The 14,130-nt window shown below is 43.6% G+C and overlaps 1 protein-coding gene across 10 annotated transcripts in view; it reads left to right on the top strand.

Moving 5' to 3' along the window:
• LOC138754187 (electrogenic sodium bicarbonate cotransporter 4-like) overlaps positions 1-14,130 on the top strand; it is a 228,351-nt gene that overhangs the window by 205,317 nt on the left and 8,904 nt on the right. For 9 of the 10 annotated variants that reach the window (XM_069918076.1, XM_069918079.1, XM_069918075.1 and 6 more), the window contains one exon: positions 12,631-12,701. In XM_069918076.1, coding sequence (XP_069774177.1) covers positions 12,631-12,701 — 71 coding nt within the window. Of the gene's footprint in view, positions 1-5,185; positions 5,283-12,630; positions 12,702-14,130 lie in introns of all 10 variants that reach the window. The other variant, XM_069918077.1, reaches the window with a different exon arrangement.

The following is a 14,130-nucleotide window of genomic DNA, read 5'->3' as shown; positions in this document are numbered from 1 at the left end:
CTGTCCTAAATCTACTCCCCTGAATCTTGAGACTGTGTCCTCTTGTTTTAGTTTCCCCGGCCAGCTCAAAAAACCTTCCTACATCTATCCTATCCATACCCTTCATAATCCTATATGTTTCTATAAGATCTCCTCTCATTCTTCTGAACTTGAGCAAATACAATCCTAGACGATTTAATCTTTCATCATAAGTTAACCCCTTCATCCCAGGGATCAACCTAGTAAACCTCCTCTGGACCGTCTCCAAAGCCAGTATATCCTTCCTCAAATATGGAGACCAGAACTGGACACAGTACTCCAGGTGCGGTCTTACCAGTACCTTATACAGTGGCAACATTACCTCCATACTCCTGAATTCAATTCCTCTAGCGATGAAGGCCAACATTCCATTTGCCTTCTTAATAACCTGCTGCAACTGCAACCTAACTTTTTGCGATTCATGCACAAGCACTCCCAAGTCCCTCTGTACAACAGCATGCTGTAGTTTTTCACCCTTTAAATAATATTCAGCTCTTCTATTTTTCTTGCCAAAGTGGATAACCTCACACTTACTAACATTGTACTCCATCTGCCAGACCTTTGCCCACTCATCCAGCTTAACTATATCTCTCTGCAGACTCTCCACATCCTCATTACAATTTGTTCTTCCACTCAATTTGGTGTCATCCGCAAACTTGGCTACACCACATTTTGTCCCCTCCTCCAAGTCATCAATGTAAATGATGAACAGTTGTGGGCCTAACACTGACCCCTGCAGCACCCCACTTACCACTCTCTGCCAACCTGAAAAGCTCCCACTTATCCCAACTCTCTGCCTCCTGTCAGACAACCAATTTTCATTCCTTTTCTTTTTTGGCTTGGCTTCGCGGACGAAGATTTATGGAGGGGGTAAATGTCCACGTCAGCTGCAGGCTCGTTTGTGGCTGACAAGTCCAATGCGGGACAGGCAGACACGGTTGCAGCGGTTGCAGGGGAAAATTGGTTGGTTGGGTGTTGGGTTTTACCTCCTTTGTCTTTTGTCGGTGAGGTGGGCTCTGCGGTCTTCTTCAAAGGAGGTTGCTGCCCGCCGAACTGAGAGGTGCCAAGATGCACGGTTTGAGGCAATATCAGCCCACTGGCGGTGGTCAATGTGGCAGGCACCAAGAGATTTCTTTAGGCAGTCCTTGTACCTCTTCTTTGGTGCACCTCTGTCACGGTGGCCAGTGGAGAGCTCGCCATATAACACGATCTTGGAAAGGCGATGGTCCTCCATTCTGGAGACGTGACCTACCCAGTGCAGTTGGATCTTCAGCAGCGTGGATTCGATGCTGTCGGCCTCTGCCATCTTGAGTACTTCGATGTTAGGGATGAAGTCGCTCCAATGAATGTTGAGGATGGAGCGGAGACAACGCTGGTGGAAGCGTTCTAGGAGCCGTAGGTGATGCCGGTAGAGGACCCATGATTCGGAGCCGAACAGGAGTGTGGGTATGACAACGGCTCTGTATACGCTTATCTTTGTGAGGTTTTTCAGTTGGTTGTTTTTCCAGACTCTTTTGTGTAGTCTTCCAAAGGCGCTATTTGCCTTGGCGAGTCTGTTGTCTATCTCGTTGTCGATCCTTGCATCTGATGAAATGGTGCAGCCGAGATAGGTAAACTGGTTGACCGTTTTGAGTTTTGTGTGCCCGATGGAGATGTGGGGGGGGCTGGTAGTCATGGTGGGGAGCTGGCTGATGGAGGACCTCAGTTTTCTTCAGGCTGACTTCAATAGAATTCCCCGGACTCCACTTTCCTGTAACTTACTGATAAGTCTCTTGTGCGGCACCTTATCTAACGCTTTCTGGAAATCCAAATATACAACATCAACCTGTTCCCCTCTATCCACCGCACCCATTATACCCTCAAAGAATCCTAACAACTTTGTCAAACAAGATCTTCCCTTTCTAAAACCATGCTGTGTCTGCCTGATTGAACCCTTACATTCCAAAAGTTTCACTACATGGTTGAACAGGGGGTCTGAATCCATGCATCCTTCAAGGTCGCCGCAAAGGTTGATAGGATAGTTGATAAGGCGGATGGGGGATTGAGTTCAGGAACAGAGAGGTCACGTTGCAACTCTACAAATCTCTGGTGAGACCAACCTTAGAAAGGCCTGGACTTTCTAAAGGTGACTTGTGTTCAGTTCTCGTCACCTCATTACAGGAAGGATGGTGAAGCTATGGAGAGGGTGTGGAGAAGATTTACCAGGATGTTGTCTGGATTGGGAAACAAGTCTTATGAGGCAAGGTTAGCAGAGCTGCAACTTTTCTCTTTGGAACATAGAAGGATGAGAGGTGATGTAATAGAAGTATAGATAGGGTGGACAGTCAGCGCTAGGGCAGGAATAGCAGACACCATATATGTACAAAATGAAGGGAGGGAAGTTTAAGGGAGACTTCAAGGGTAAGTTGTTTTTACTCAGAGAGTTATGGATGCCTGGAATGCATTGCCAGTGATGGTGATAGAGGCTGAATCATTATTGGCATTTAAGAGACTCTTTGACAGGCACATGGATGGAAGAAAAATAGAGGGTTATGGAATAGGGAGGGTTTAGTACTTTTTATAAGGAATATATGGGTCAGAGCAATATCGAGGGCTGAAGGGCCTGTACTGTGCTGAAGTGTTCTCTTTTCTAAGACATCCCAGTGAGATCCCAGAGTGTGCAGGTTTGGTTACCAAGCTAGAGGAAGGACTTAGTTCAGATACCCCTCCAGGAGATTTATCCCTGGAACAAAGGCTGAGGGGTGACTTTAATGATGTCACAGCTTTTCCTTCAGGGGAGGTGTCTAAAATTCGAGGGTATAAGTTTCTGAGAAGGGAAAAATTTTAAAAGGTCTTTAGGGCAAACATTTTCCCACAGGGTGGTGGTATGTGGGATGAGCGCCGGAGATAGAGGTCTTGCTAAAATCCATGAGTCAATGGTTCATTGATATAGGCCAAATGAGAAGGCAGAATAGTTAATTGAAGGGCTGAGCCATGTGGATGAAAGGAGGGATTTTTTGGGTCTGTGTCCATGTGGACTGTTGCACAGGTTGATAGTGTGGTTAGGAAGGCATTATGGTTGGCCTTCAGTAAGCATGGCATCAGGTTGAAGAGCTGCGAGGTAATGTTGCAGCTATATTAGATCCCACTTGGAATATTGTGTTCTGGTCACCTCACTTCAGGAATGATATGGAAGCTATGGAGAGGATGCAGAGGAGGTTTACCAGGATGATGCCTGGATTAGAGAGCATGCCATACCAGGATAGGTTGAGTGATCTTGGTCTTTTTCCTTGGAGCGACAGAGGATGATGAGAGGTATTGTTCATGTGTAAGGCAGAGGCTTTTCCCCCAGGGCTGGAATGGTTAACACGAGGGGGCATAGATTTAAGGTGCTTGGGAATAAGTGCAGTGGGGGATTAAAGAGGCAGGTTTTCCACAGTGAGTGTGGTGGGTGAATGAAATGCACTGAAGCAATGATGGTGGAGCCAGGTATAAAGGAATCTTTCAAGAGACGATTAGATAGGTACATGGAGCTGAGACAAATGGAGGGTTCTCTAGTAGGGTAATTCAATTCAAGGCAGTTCAAGTAGATTACTTGGTCAGAAGTACACTGTGGGCCAAAATGTCTGTACTGTGCTGTAGAATACTATGTTCTACGTAATGTTGTCCCTTACCAAACCTCTTGGTCACCTCTTCAAAATATTCAGCACAAAGCCACACAGATTATTCCTAATCAGTCCAGGCATTTCCAAATGCAAATAAATCCTGTCTCTCAGAATCCCTTCTGGTATCTTTCCCAGCACTGACATGGGGTCACCAGCTTGTTGTTCCCTGGTAAGCCTTTGCAACCCCTTTTAAATAAGGATACATAAGCCATTGTCCAGTCTTCCTGACCAGACTATCCTTTGTCAACTAAGGTTGCCAGTGTGCCCTTCATTCAGACAGAATTGCTCGGGGCCTGAACTCTTCCGATCATGCTTTTGGAAGCCTCCTATTTGCTAGACATCCCTTCACCTGCTAGCAGCCATGCCCCATCAACCTCTGCAAGTTCCTGTTGAATGCTGTCAGAACTAGCTTGCCCCAACTTGTACATCATCTTGATGAAATGTTAACCATTCTCTTCCTCCCCCCGAAGCTGCTCAGCCCACTGACTTCTTCCAGTGGCTGTTTGTTGCTCCAGATCCCAGACACAGGAGGCTGTAGTGTGACTCCATCTTTTTCGATGTCTCTTTTAAAATGAATGGTCACTGGCCTCAAAATGCTCCCCCGCTGGCATTTTAACCAGTCTCACTGAGAGGTCAAATGTAGACCTTTCTCTAGCATCTGCCTCCTGCTTCAGAAAGCTTCCTGGACACACTTCACAAATCCAATCCCTTCACACTGCAACAGGCCCAATCTCCTACTCTTATACACCCTTATGATTCATATATAGTAAACTATTCATATATAGTTTAAAAAGTATTCAGAGATCCAAGTGGAAAAATCGTTATGCCATAGTCCAGTCAGTCCTGTAGAGCTGTCAGAGCTATCTGTGGTTCGTGACTCAGGGAGAGGTTCAAGAGCCTGATAGCTGTTGGAAAGAAACCATTTTTGAACTGAGATGTGCTGGTCTTCAGGCTTCTGTACCTTGTGCCTGAAAGGAGCAGCAAGAAGAGGCGATGGGGGTCCTTAGTGGGTTAAGCAAGCAGGGCAGAAGTAGCCACATCAATGGGACAGAGTGAAACATGGAAGTTTGCAAATGCTGTGAATGCAGTAAAAACACACAGAAATTCTGGAGGACCTCAGCATTTCTACTTCAAGGAAAAAGCTCAGGCTCAAAACCTCGGTAATAAATCTATGAACAGCGTGAGGCTGGCTGAGTTCCTCCAACATATCTGTCTGTTTTTACATGAATAAAACGCTTCATAATAGCCACCATGCTTGCTATGGTTGGATTCTCATCCATCTAGTAGGAGAATCAAGCCAAGAACCTGAGTGTCATCTTCATCCTGAGAGTCTCATCATGGTCACTCCATGGCCTCAGCTTAGCACACAGAGATTCATCCAGATAAATTGATGTGCAATCCCTGCACTTAGCTAGGATGGTTTGGGAAAGGATCTTTGTGTCCTCTGTTGGTTCCAGTACTCCCGATTCAGGAGAACACTGCCATGACTATGAAAGCCCTAAACGTTCTGCCTGAAATTCTAGGTTTCCTCTCAGCCTGAGACCTGCACTCGTTCAGCTCCAGTAAAGATTCCTATGGAACAGATTGAAACACAGAAAAATGGTTCCAAAGGCCTTGCTAGTGAGTAAACTGTCCAACAGTAACATGCTAATTAGCACTTAATGCTCAACTAATTCCATATATTTAATAACCATATTCATTCATTAAATCCTTGAACGTTAATCATCTATGATCCACAGTAATGATTGAACCTTTATGCACTTCCTAAATAGTCACCACTTTACTGAATTTCATCCAATTTTTGTCTTGTGCATTTCCTCTTCATTTTTCTGTTCTGCTGGTATAATTCCACAGTCATTTTGCTGTTATTCTCTTCAAGGACAATTAAAAGGAACTGACACAACCCATGCATCAACGAGGAGCTGTGCATAGCTCCAAGTTCATTCATGACCTTGGGTGCTGTCTTTGAAGTCTGCTGTAGGCTGTATGTGTTTGCTCTGGTTTCCTCACTTAACACAAAGATGTGTTGGTCGGTTAATTGGTTGACCATAAATTAGCCCAAATGTGGTTAAGTGGCGAATGGATCAACAGGAAGACGATGTGCAAATGAGAGAAAACATTCTTGGGCTACAAGGAAATAAGGAGACTGGAACAGGGCAGTTGGGATTGCTCTGCTAAGAACCAACAATAGCCCCATTTTGCATCTCAATTTTCAAATTTTCAAAATCTAGCAGCAAATAACGAGAAATCTCCACACATGACCGAAGAAAAGGGAGCTAGAGTAAGCCACAGCCTCTCCAGCCTGTCCCACCACACAATCTGATCTTGCCTAATCAATGTTGGCCTCCCCTTCTGTGCCAGTTCCCAATAACCCTCATTTGTTTATGAGAGGACATGTCTTTAAGGTGGTTAGTCTTTTAGTATTATTTGTTTAGTATTTCTTTTAAATAACCTATATATATATTAAGAAAGGAGGTAATAGAGTCAGCTGGGGTAGTCAAGTGCTCCAATTGTGGGATGTGGGAAATCAGAGACAGCACAGCTGTTCCTGATGACTACACCTGGAAAAGGTGCACCCAATTGCAACTCATGAGCGACCGTCTTAGGGAGCTTGAGTTGCAATTGGATGAACTGAGGATCATAAGGGAAGCAGAGGCAGTGATAGAGAGGAGTTACAGGGAGACAGTCACCCCTAGAAGACAGGAGTCAAGGAATTGGGTAACTATAAGGAAAGGAGGGAGAGTGCCAGTGCAGAGTACCCCTCAGCAACATGTATTCGGCATTGGATACTGCTGGGAGGAACAGCCTATCAGGGAAGAGTCGTGGGGGTCAGGTCTCTGGCACAGGGGCTGCCCCTGAGGCTCAGAAGGAAAGGAGGGATAAGAACAGGGTAATTGTGGTTAGGGACTCACTTGTCAGAGGGACAGATAGGAGGTTTGTTGGACGAGATCGGGGATCCAGGTTGGTCTGTTGCCTCCCTGGTGCTAGGGTCAGGGATGTCTCTGAACGAGTTCACAGAATTCTGCAAGGGGAAGGTAAGCGTCCAGAAGTAGTGGTCCATGTGGGGACCAATTACTTAGTTAGAAGTGGGGATGAGGTCCTGAAACAGGAATACATAGAATTAGGCAGGAAGTTAAAAAACAGGACCTCTAAGGTAGTAATCTCTGGATCGCTGCCGGTGCCACGCGCTAGAGAGGGTAGTAATAGGAGGATGTGGAGGATGAATGCATGGCTAAAGAGTTGGTGGAGGGGGCAGGGATAATATTTTTGGTTCATTGGGATCTCTTCTGGGGAAGGTCGGACCTGTACAAAAGGGACGGACTCCACTTGAACTGGAGGGGGACTAATATCCTGACAAGCAGATTTGCTAGAGCTGTGGGGGAGGGTTTAAACTAGTTTGGCAGGGGGGTGGGGAGCAGAGTTTGCGAGCAGAGTCTAGGGTGCATGGCCACCTAGTTAAGAATGATAAAGATAACAAAGGAAGGATGGAGGTTAAGGTAAAAGGTAGAAAAGGGAATATATGTGAGGGTCATTCTCTGAAATGCATGTACTTTAATGCAAGAAGCATAGTGAACAAGGTAGATGAGCTTAGAGCATGGATTGGCACTTGGAATCATGATGTTGTGGCAATTAGTGAGACCTGGTTGCAGGAGAGACACGACTGGCAACTAAATATTCCAGAATACAAATGTTTTAGATGTGATAGAACAGGGGGTTAAAAAAAAAGGGGGAGGAGTTTCTCTGCTTGTGAAGGAGGACATTACTGCCGTGAGCTGGCAGGATGGTTTGGAGGGATCGTCCAGTGAGTCTGTTCGGGTGGAATTGAGGGGTGGAGGAGGCATGAGGGCACTAATAGGAATGTATTATAGATCACCAAATGGGCCAAGAAAATTGGAGGAACAAATTTGTAAGGAGATAGCATATATGTGTAATAAACATAAGGTAGTGATCATGCGAGATTTTAACTTCTCTCACATATATTGGGATACCAATACAGAAAGAGGGCTGGATGGACTAGAGTTTGTCAAATGTGTATAAGAAAGTTTTCTTAATCAATACGTAGAGGAACCGACTCGGGATGGTGTAATACTGGATCTCCTGTTAGGGAATGAGATAGGTCAGGTGTCTGAGGTTAATGGTGGAGAACAAATTGGGTCTAGTGATCACAACTCTATTAGTTTTAGGGTAATTTTAGGGAAGAGCAAAGAAGGGCCTAAAGTTGAGGTACTGGATTGGAGAAAAACAAATTTCGAAGGAATAAGAAGGGATTTGGGGAGTATTGAGTGGGACATGATTTTTTCAGGAAAGGATGTAAATGAAAAATGGAGAATATTTAAAGAAGAAATTTTGAGTGTACAGAGTAGGTATGTCCCAGTGAGGATCAAAGGAAAGGCTGGAAGTCTTAGGGAGGCTTGGTTTTCGAGGAATATTAAACATTTGGTTAGGAGAAAGAGGGAGGTGTACAAGAGGTATAAACAGCAGGGTGCTGAGAAATTGAAAGAGGACTACAAGGAGTGTAGAAAAAATGTTAAGAAAGAAATTAGAAAGGCCAAAAAGAGGCACGAAGAGGCTTTGGCAGACAGAGTAAGAATAAATCCAAAGTGTTTCTATAGGTACATTAAAAGTAACAGATTAGTGAGGGATAAAATTGGACCCCTTGTAGATAGGGAGGGTAGGCTATGTGAAAAGACAGAGGAGATGGGGAAAATTTTAAATTATTTCTTTTCCTCGGTATTCACTAGGGAAAAAAATATTGTACCAGTTGAAGTAAAGAAAAATAGTGGGGAGGTCATGAATCATTTAAGGATAATTGAGGAGGTAGTGGTGGCAGTGTTAAAAAAGATAAAGGTGGACAAATCTCCAGGTCCGGACAAAGTATTCCCAAGGACACTCAGGGAGACTAGTGTACAGATAGTGGGGCCATTAACAGAGATATTTAGGATGCCACTGGTCACAGGGGTAGTGCGAGAGGATTGGAGGGTGGCGTATGTGGTTCCGCTGTTTAAGAAAAGGTCCAAATGTAAGCCTGGAAATTATAGACTTGTGAGTCTGACGTCTGTGGTGGGTAAGTTGATGGAAAGTGTTCTGAGGGATGGCATTTACAAATATTTGGAAGAACAGGGATTGATAGCTAGTAGTCAGCATGGTTTTGTCAGGGGTAGTCATGCTTAACAAACCTTATAGAGTTTTTCGAGGGGGTTACAAAAAAGATTGATGAAGGGAAGGCTGTGGATGTTGTCTATTTAGACTTTAGTAAAGCTTTTGACAAAGTTCCCCACAGGAGGTTAGGAAAAAAGGTGGAGGCATTAGGTATAAATAAGGAGGTAGTGAAATGGATTCAGCAATGGTTGGATGGGAGGTGTCAGAGAGTAGTGGTAGAAAATTGTTTGTCAAATTAGAGACCGGTGACTAGTGGAATTCCTCAGGGATCGGTCCTGGGTCCACTATTGTTTGTTATATATATTAACGATCTGGAAGAAGGGGTGGTGAATTGGATAAGTAAGTTTGCAGATGATACAAAGATTGGTGGTATTGTGGACAGTGAGGAAGATTACCGCAGCTTAAAAGAGATATAGGAAAGCTAAAGGAGTGGGCTGAGAAATGGCTGATGGAATTTAATACGGATAAGTGTGAAGTGTTGCATTTTGGAAAGGCAAATCAAAATAGGTCATATACATTGACAATGAGGAGTGCAGAGCAACAAAGGGATTTAGGAGTTATGGTAAATGGTACCCTAAAAGTTGATACTTGGGTAGATAGAGTGGTGAAGAAGGCATTTGGAATGTTGGCCTTCATAAATCGGAGTATAGAATTCAAGAGTTGGGAGGTTATGATGAAATTGTACAAGGCATTGGTGAGGCCAAATTTGGATTGCTGTGTGCAGTTTTGGTCACCAAATTATAGGAAGGATATAAACAAAATAGAGAGAGTGCAGAGAAGGTTCACGAGAATGTTGACAGGATGTCAGGGTTTGAGTTACAGAGAAAGATTGAGCAGCCTGGTGCTTTTATCTCTGGAGCGTAGAAAATTGAGGGGGATTTGATGGAGGTATTCAAGATTTTAAAAGGAACAGAGAGAGTCAACGTGGATAGGCTTTTTCAATTAAGAGTGGAGGATATTCAAACCAGAAGCCATGGTTTGAGATTGAAGGGGGAAAATTATAAGGGGAACATGAGGGGAAATTTCTTCACGTAAGGGTGGTTGGGATGTGGAATAAGCTTCCGGTGGAGATACTTGAAGCAGGAATGTTATTTACATTTAAGGAAAGACAGGATAATTTCATGGAGGGGAGAGGATTGGAGGGGTATGGACCAGGTGCTGGTCAGTGGGACTTGGAGGGTGGGTATTTGTTCCGGCATGGACTAGTATGGCCATACTGGCCTGTTCTGTGCTGTATATGGTTATATGGAGAAGGAGTGTGTGGGAGAAGGGGTGTGTGGGAGAGTTTGATATCAAAATGGGCTGAAAAATGGCAGATGGAATTTAATACACACAAGTGTGAGGTTTTGCATTTTGGAAGGACTAACCAAGAAAGGACGTACACAGTAAATACTAGGGCACTGAAAAGTGTGGTTGATCAGAAGGATCTGGGAATATAGATACTTAATTCCCTGAAAGTGGCATCACATGTGGATAGGGTTGTAAAGAGATCTTTTGGCATATTGGCCTTCATAAATCAAAGTTTTGAGTACAGGAGTTGGGATGTTATGGTAAAGTTGTACAAGGCATTGGTGAGGCCAGATTTGGAGTATTTTGTGCAGTTTTGGTCACCTAACTACAGGAAGGATATTAATAAGATAGAAAGAGGGAAGAGAAGATTTACTAGGATGTTCCCTTGATACAGGAACTGAGTTACAGAGAAAGATTAAACAGGTTTGGACTTTATTCCCTGGACCGTAGAAAAATGAGGGGAGATTTGATAGATGTATTTAAAATGATGAGAGGGATGGGCAGAGTAAATATAGTTTTTTTTCCACTGAGGGTAGATGAGATAAAAACCAGAGGACACGGGTTAAGAGTGAAAGGGGAAAAGATTAGGGAGAACTTCTTCACACAGAGAATGGTGGGAGTGTGGAACAAACTGCCAGCTCATTTTTAACATTTAAGAGGAATTTGGGTAGGTACATGGGTGAGAGAGGTATGGAGGGCCATGGACTGGGTGCAGGTCAGTGGGACTCAGCAGCAAAATGGTTCAACACAGATTAGAAGGGCCAAAGGGGCCTGTTTCTGTGCTGTAATGTTCTATGTGTGGAGTAGTTTTTTTTAAACACAATGCTATGTTCCTGAAATTGTCTGCCAAGCGAACTGGTGGAAGCAGATATAATAATAATGTGTAAGAGGCTTCTAGATAGGCCCACAAGGATGCAGAGACTAGGACCTGGATCTTGAGCAAGCCCCAGAGATTTGGATTAGATTTGGCATTGTGTTTGGCACAGACATTATAGATTGCAGGGCCTGTCCACAGGAGGTAAAGTTATATAACTAATTTTTCGGGCCTTAGTCCTTCCTCAAGGTGAAGGACAGAAATGTTGGTTGGATAGTTTTTACCTCCTGAGGACATTGTGAGACCGGCTGAGTTCCTCCAGCGATCACAGCATGTGCAGACCTTCACGTTTCACTCAGTTTTAAAGTGTACCATTCTCAGGTTCAAAACAGAAAATGCTGCAAATACTCAGCAGGTCTGTGGGGAGAGAAACAGTGCTAACCTTTCTGGTGGGAGAGATGGAGGGTGAAGAAACCTGTCCAACTGGTGGGTGGGGGAAGGGATAAAATCAGGTGAACAGGGGGCTAAGGTGCAAACAAGGCAGTACATTTAGTGTAGTGGTTAGCGCAACAGTTACAGCGCCATTGATTGGTACCGAGGTTCGAATCCCGCACTCTCTGTAAGGAGTTTGTATGTTCTACCCGTGTCTGCATGGGTTTCCTCTGGGTGCTGAAGTTTCTTCCCACCCGGAGGTTGTAGGTCAATTGGGTGTAATTGGGTGGCACTGGCTCATGGGCCAAAAGGGCTTGTTACAGAGCTAAATGTCTAAATTGAAATTGAAAGGTAATCTGGTCAGTGATTGGGAGCAGTGGTGGAATAGTGATCCATAAAACAGAATTCATTTGAACTTGGAAAGGCTCAGAACCCCGCCCCCCCCCCCCCCCCAAACACACATACTTGAGGCCTTCTCTAACACCAACATCATCTGGTTAGTGTGGCACTTTGGTCATTCCCAAAACATGCCCTCCATAATGTAACAGTTAGCACAACACTGCTACAGTGCCAGCTACCCAGGTTCAAATCCAACGCTGTCTGTAAGGTGTTTGTATGTTCTCCCTGTTTTTGTGAGTTTCCTGCAGATGCTCCAGTTTCCTCCCACCCTCCAAAGATGGACAAGATTCATGGATTAATTGGTCACATGGATGCATTTGGGGAGCACGGATACATGGGCATGAAGGGCCTGTTACTGTACTGTATGTCTAAATTAAATTGAATTAAATAAAGAGATGGATATTCCTCCCTGCCACACATATCAGGTTTCACATTCAGTGTTGTAAGTCAGTTTATGTGAATATGGTGACTCCCACTCTGGGTGTTGATTGGCTGTGGGACCATTCTAGTTAGATGTCATTTGTTTTTTTAAAAACTAGAAAGTTATCTACAATTTCTATCATCTTTAAAGCTTGTGCCATTTTCCAATGCATATCAGATCAACGGAAATCAGTGGAGAACTACAACATGGGATGTAAAATTAGTGTGTATTGGAAACACTCAGCAGGTCAGGCAGCATCTGTGGAGTGAGAAATAGGCTGATCAGCCTTCCATTTCTCTTTCTGTAAAAGCCGCCTGAACCATTGGATATTTCTGGTATTCTCTGTGCTTCAGATTTCCATTATCTGCAGGTTTTTGCTTTTTTTGAGTTCTACCTCAGTGCCTGTTTAATGTATCAAACTGACCTGAAATGTGAATGTGATTGGTTCCCAGGGGAAAAGTCCTCCAATTGGAGCTGCTCATGCTGAAGCATCACCGAGCAACTCTGATTCACTCGACCGCAGGTCAGTGTCAATTTTCCCTCCTTTATTCCCCTTTTATGATTAATAGGTGCATATCTGTCCATACAACTACTACGTGGTGCTCCCAAAGGAAGAGTTCATATTTTTGGTCAACAATCTTTCAGAACTAATAACTTGAAACATTCTTTCTTTCTCCACAGATGCTTCCTGGCCTGCTGTCTATCTCTTTCCTTTCAGGCATCCAGCATCTGCATTATTTGAGTTTTCCACTGTTTTATATTTTGTAGTTCCACTCTGGGTGTTGAATGACTGTGGGGCAGTTCAAGTCTGTCCCTCCTCTATTCTTGTTCTTTTCTGTACATCTCCTCTGGACAGATCAGCTATGACGACAAGCCCATTCCACTCCATCTCACCCAGCGCCACTCCCACTTGTGTCATTCATTCTCTCGTTTTCTCCACCCTATACTTATCTCTCTAACCCTTCCTCTGCAACTTGTTTGATTTCTCATTGTTCCCAATTCTGGTGAAACCTGGAATCTTTTTTTTTTTTTTTTTTTTAATTTTTTTATTTTTCACACCATAAATCACATTAGCCATGATATACACTATTTCTTTTCACACATATACAGTGACTTTTTCTCCCCCCCCCCCCTTTCCTCCCAAACCACCCCCCCACCCCCCCCTCTCATCCATTTTAGGTATACAATCTAGGTTGCATTAAGCCAGTCAGACAATGTTGTCATTCAACCAAATTACACCAGAAATTCTACTGAGTCCATTCTTTTCTTTCCTTCTCCTTCCATCAACTTAGGTAATGTTTGTCCCCGGTAGGTTTTCGCTATTGTATTTAATGTAAGGCTCCTATACTTGTTCGAATATTTCAATGTTATTTCTTAACCAATATGTTATTTTTTCTAATGGAATACATTTATTCATTTAAATTTGGTAGTTTCTTCCTTTTAATTTGGTTATGTATTCCATTAATATTTAAAGACATATAGTTCAGCGTAGCCCTTTTATATTTTGTTTATCTTCTCTTTCCGTTTTTCCATCATTACCTTTCCTCCTTTTCCATTTCTGTTTTCTTATTTTCAACTCTTTATAAGACAACATTCCTACAACATCTAACATTTTCCTTATTCTCCTATTTCTATCTTATTTATCCCCAATCTCCCCTTCACCTCCTGAGTTGTCCTTTATCCCTTGTCGGACAACCACATCTCCCCTCTCCATTTGGATTTGCGAATCCACTCGCAAGCGTCAACTGATTTTGCAGTGACCGCTATTTCCCCCCACCCCGCCTCCCCCAGAAAAGATTTCACTTTTCATATGTCACAAAGGTCCCTCTTTTAATTCCCTCCTTATTCTCTCTATTCCATTACCTTCCCTTATTAATTCTTGTCTATACTATCCATATTTTCCTCTAAGTACAGATACATTCATGTATGCTCATTGTCTCTATTCACTCTTA

Source organism: Narcine bancroftii, chromosome 2 (assembly GCF_036971445.1).
Source record: "Narcine bancroftii isolate sNarBan1 chromosome 2, sNarBan1.hap1, whole genome shotgun sequence".
NCBI classification, from domain to species: Eukaryota; Metazoa; Chordata; class Chondrichthyes; order Torpediniformes; family Narcinidae; genus Narcine; species Narcine bancroftii.
This window is presented reverse-complemented; position numbering and strand designations above follow the sequence as displayed.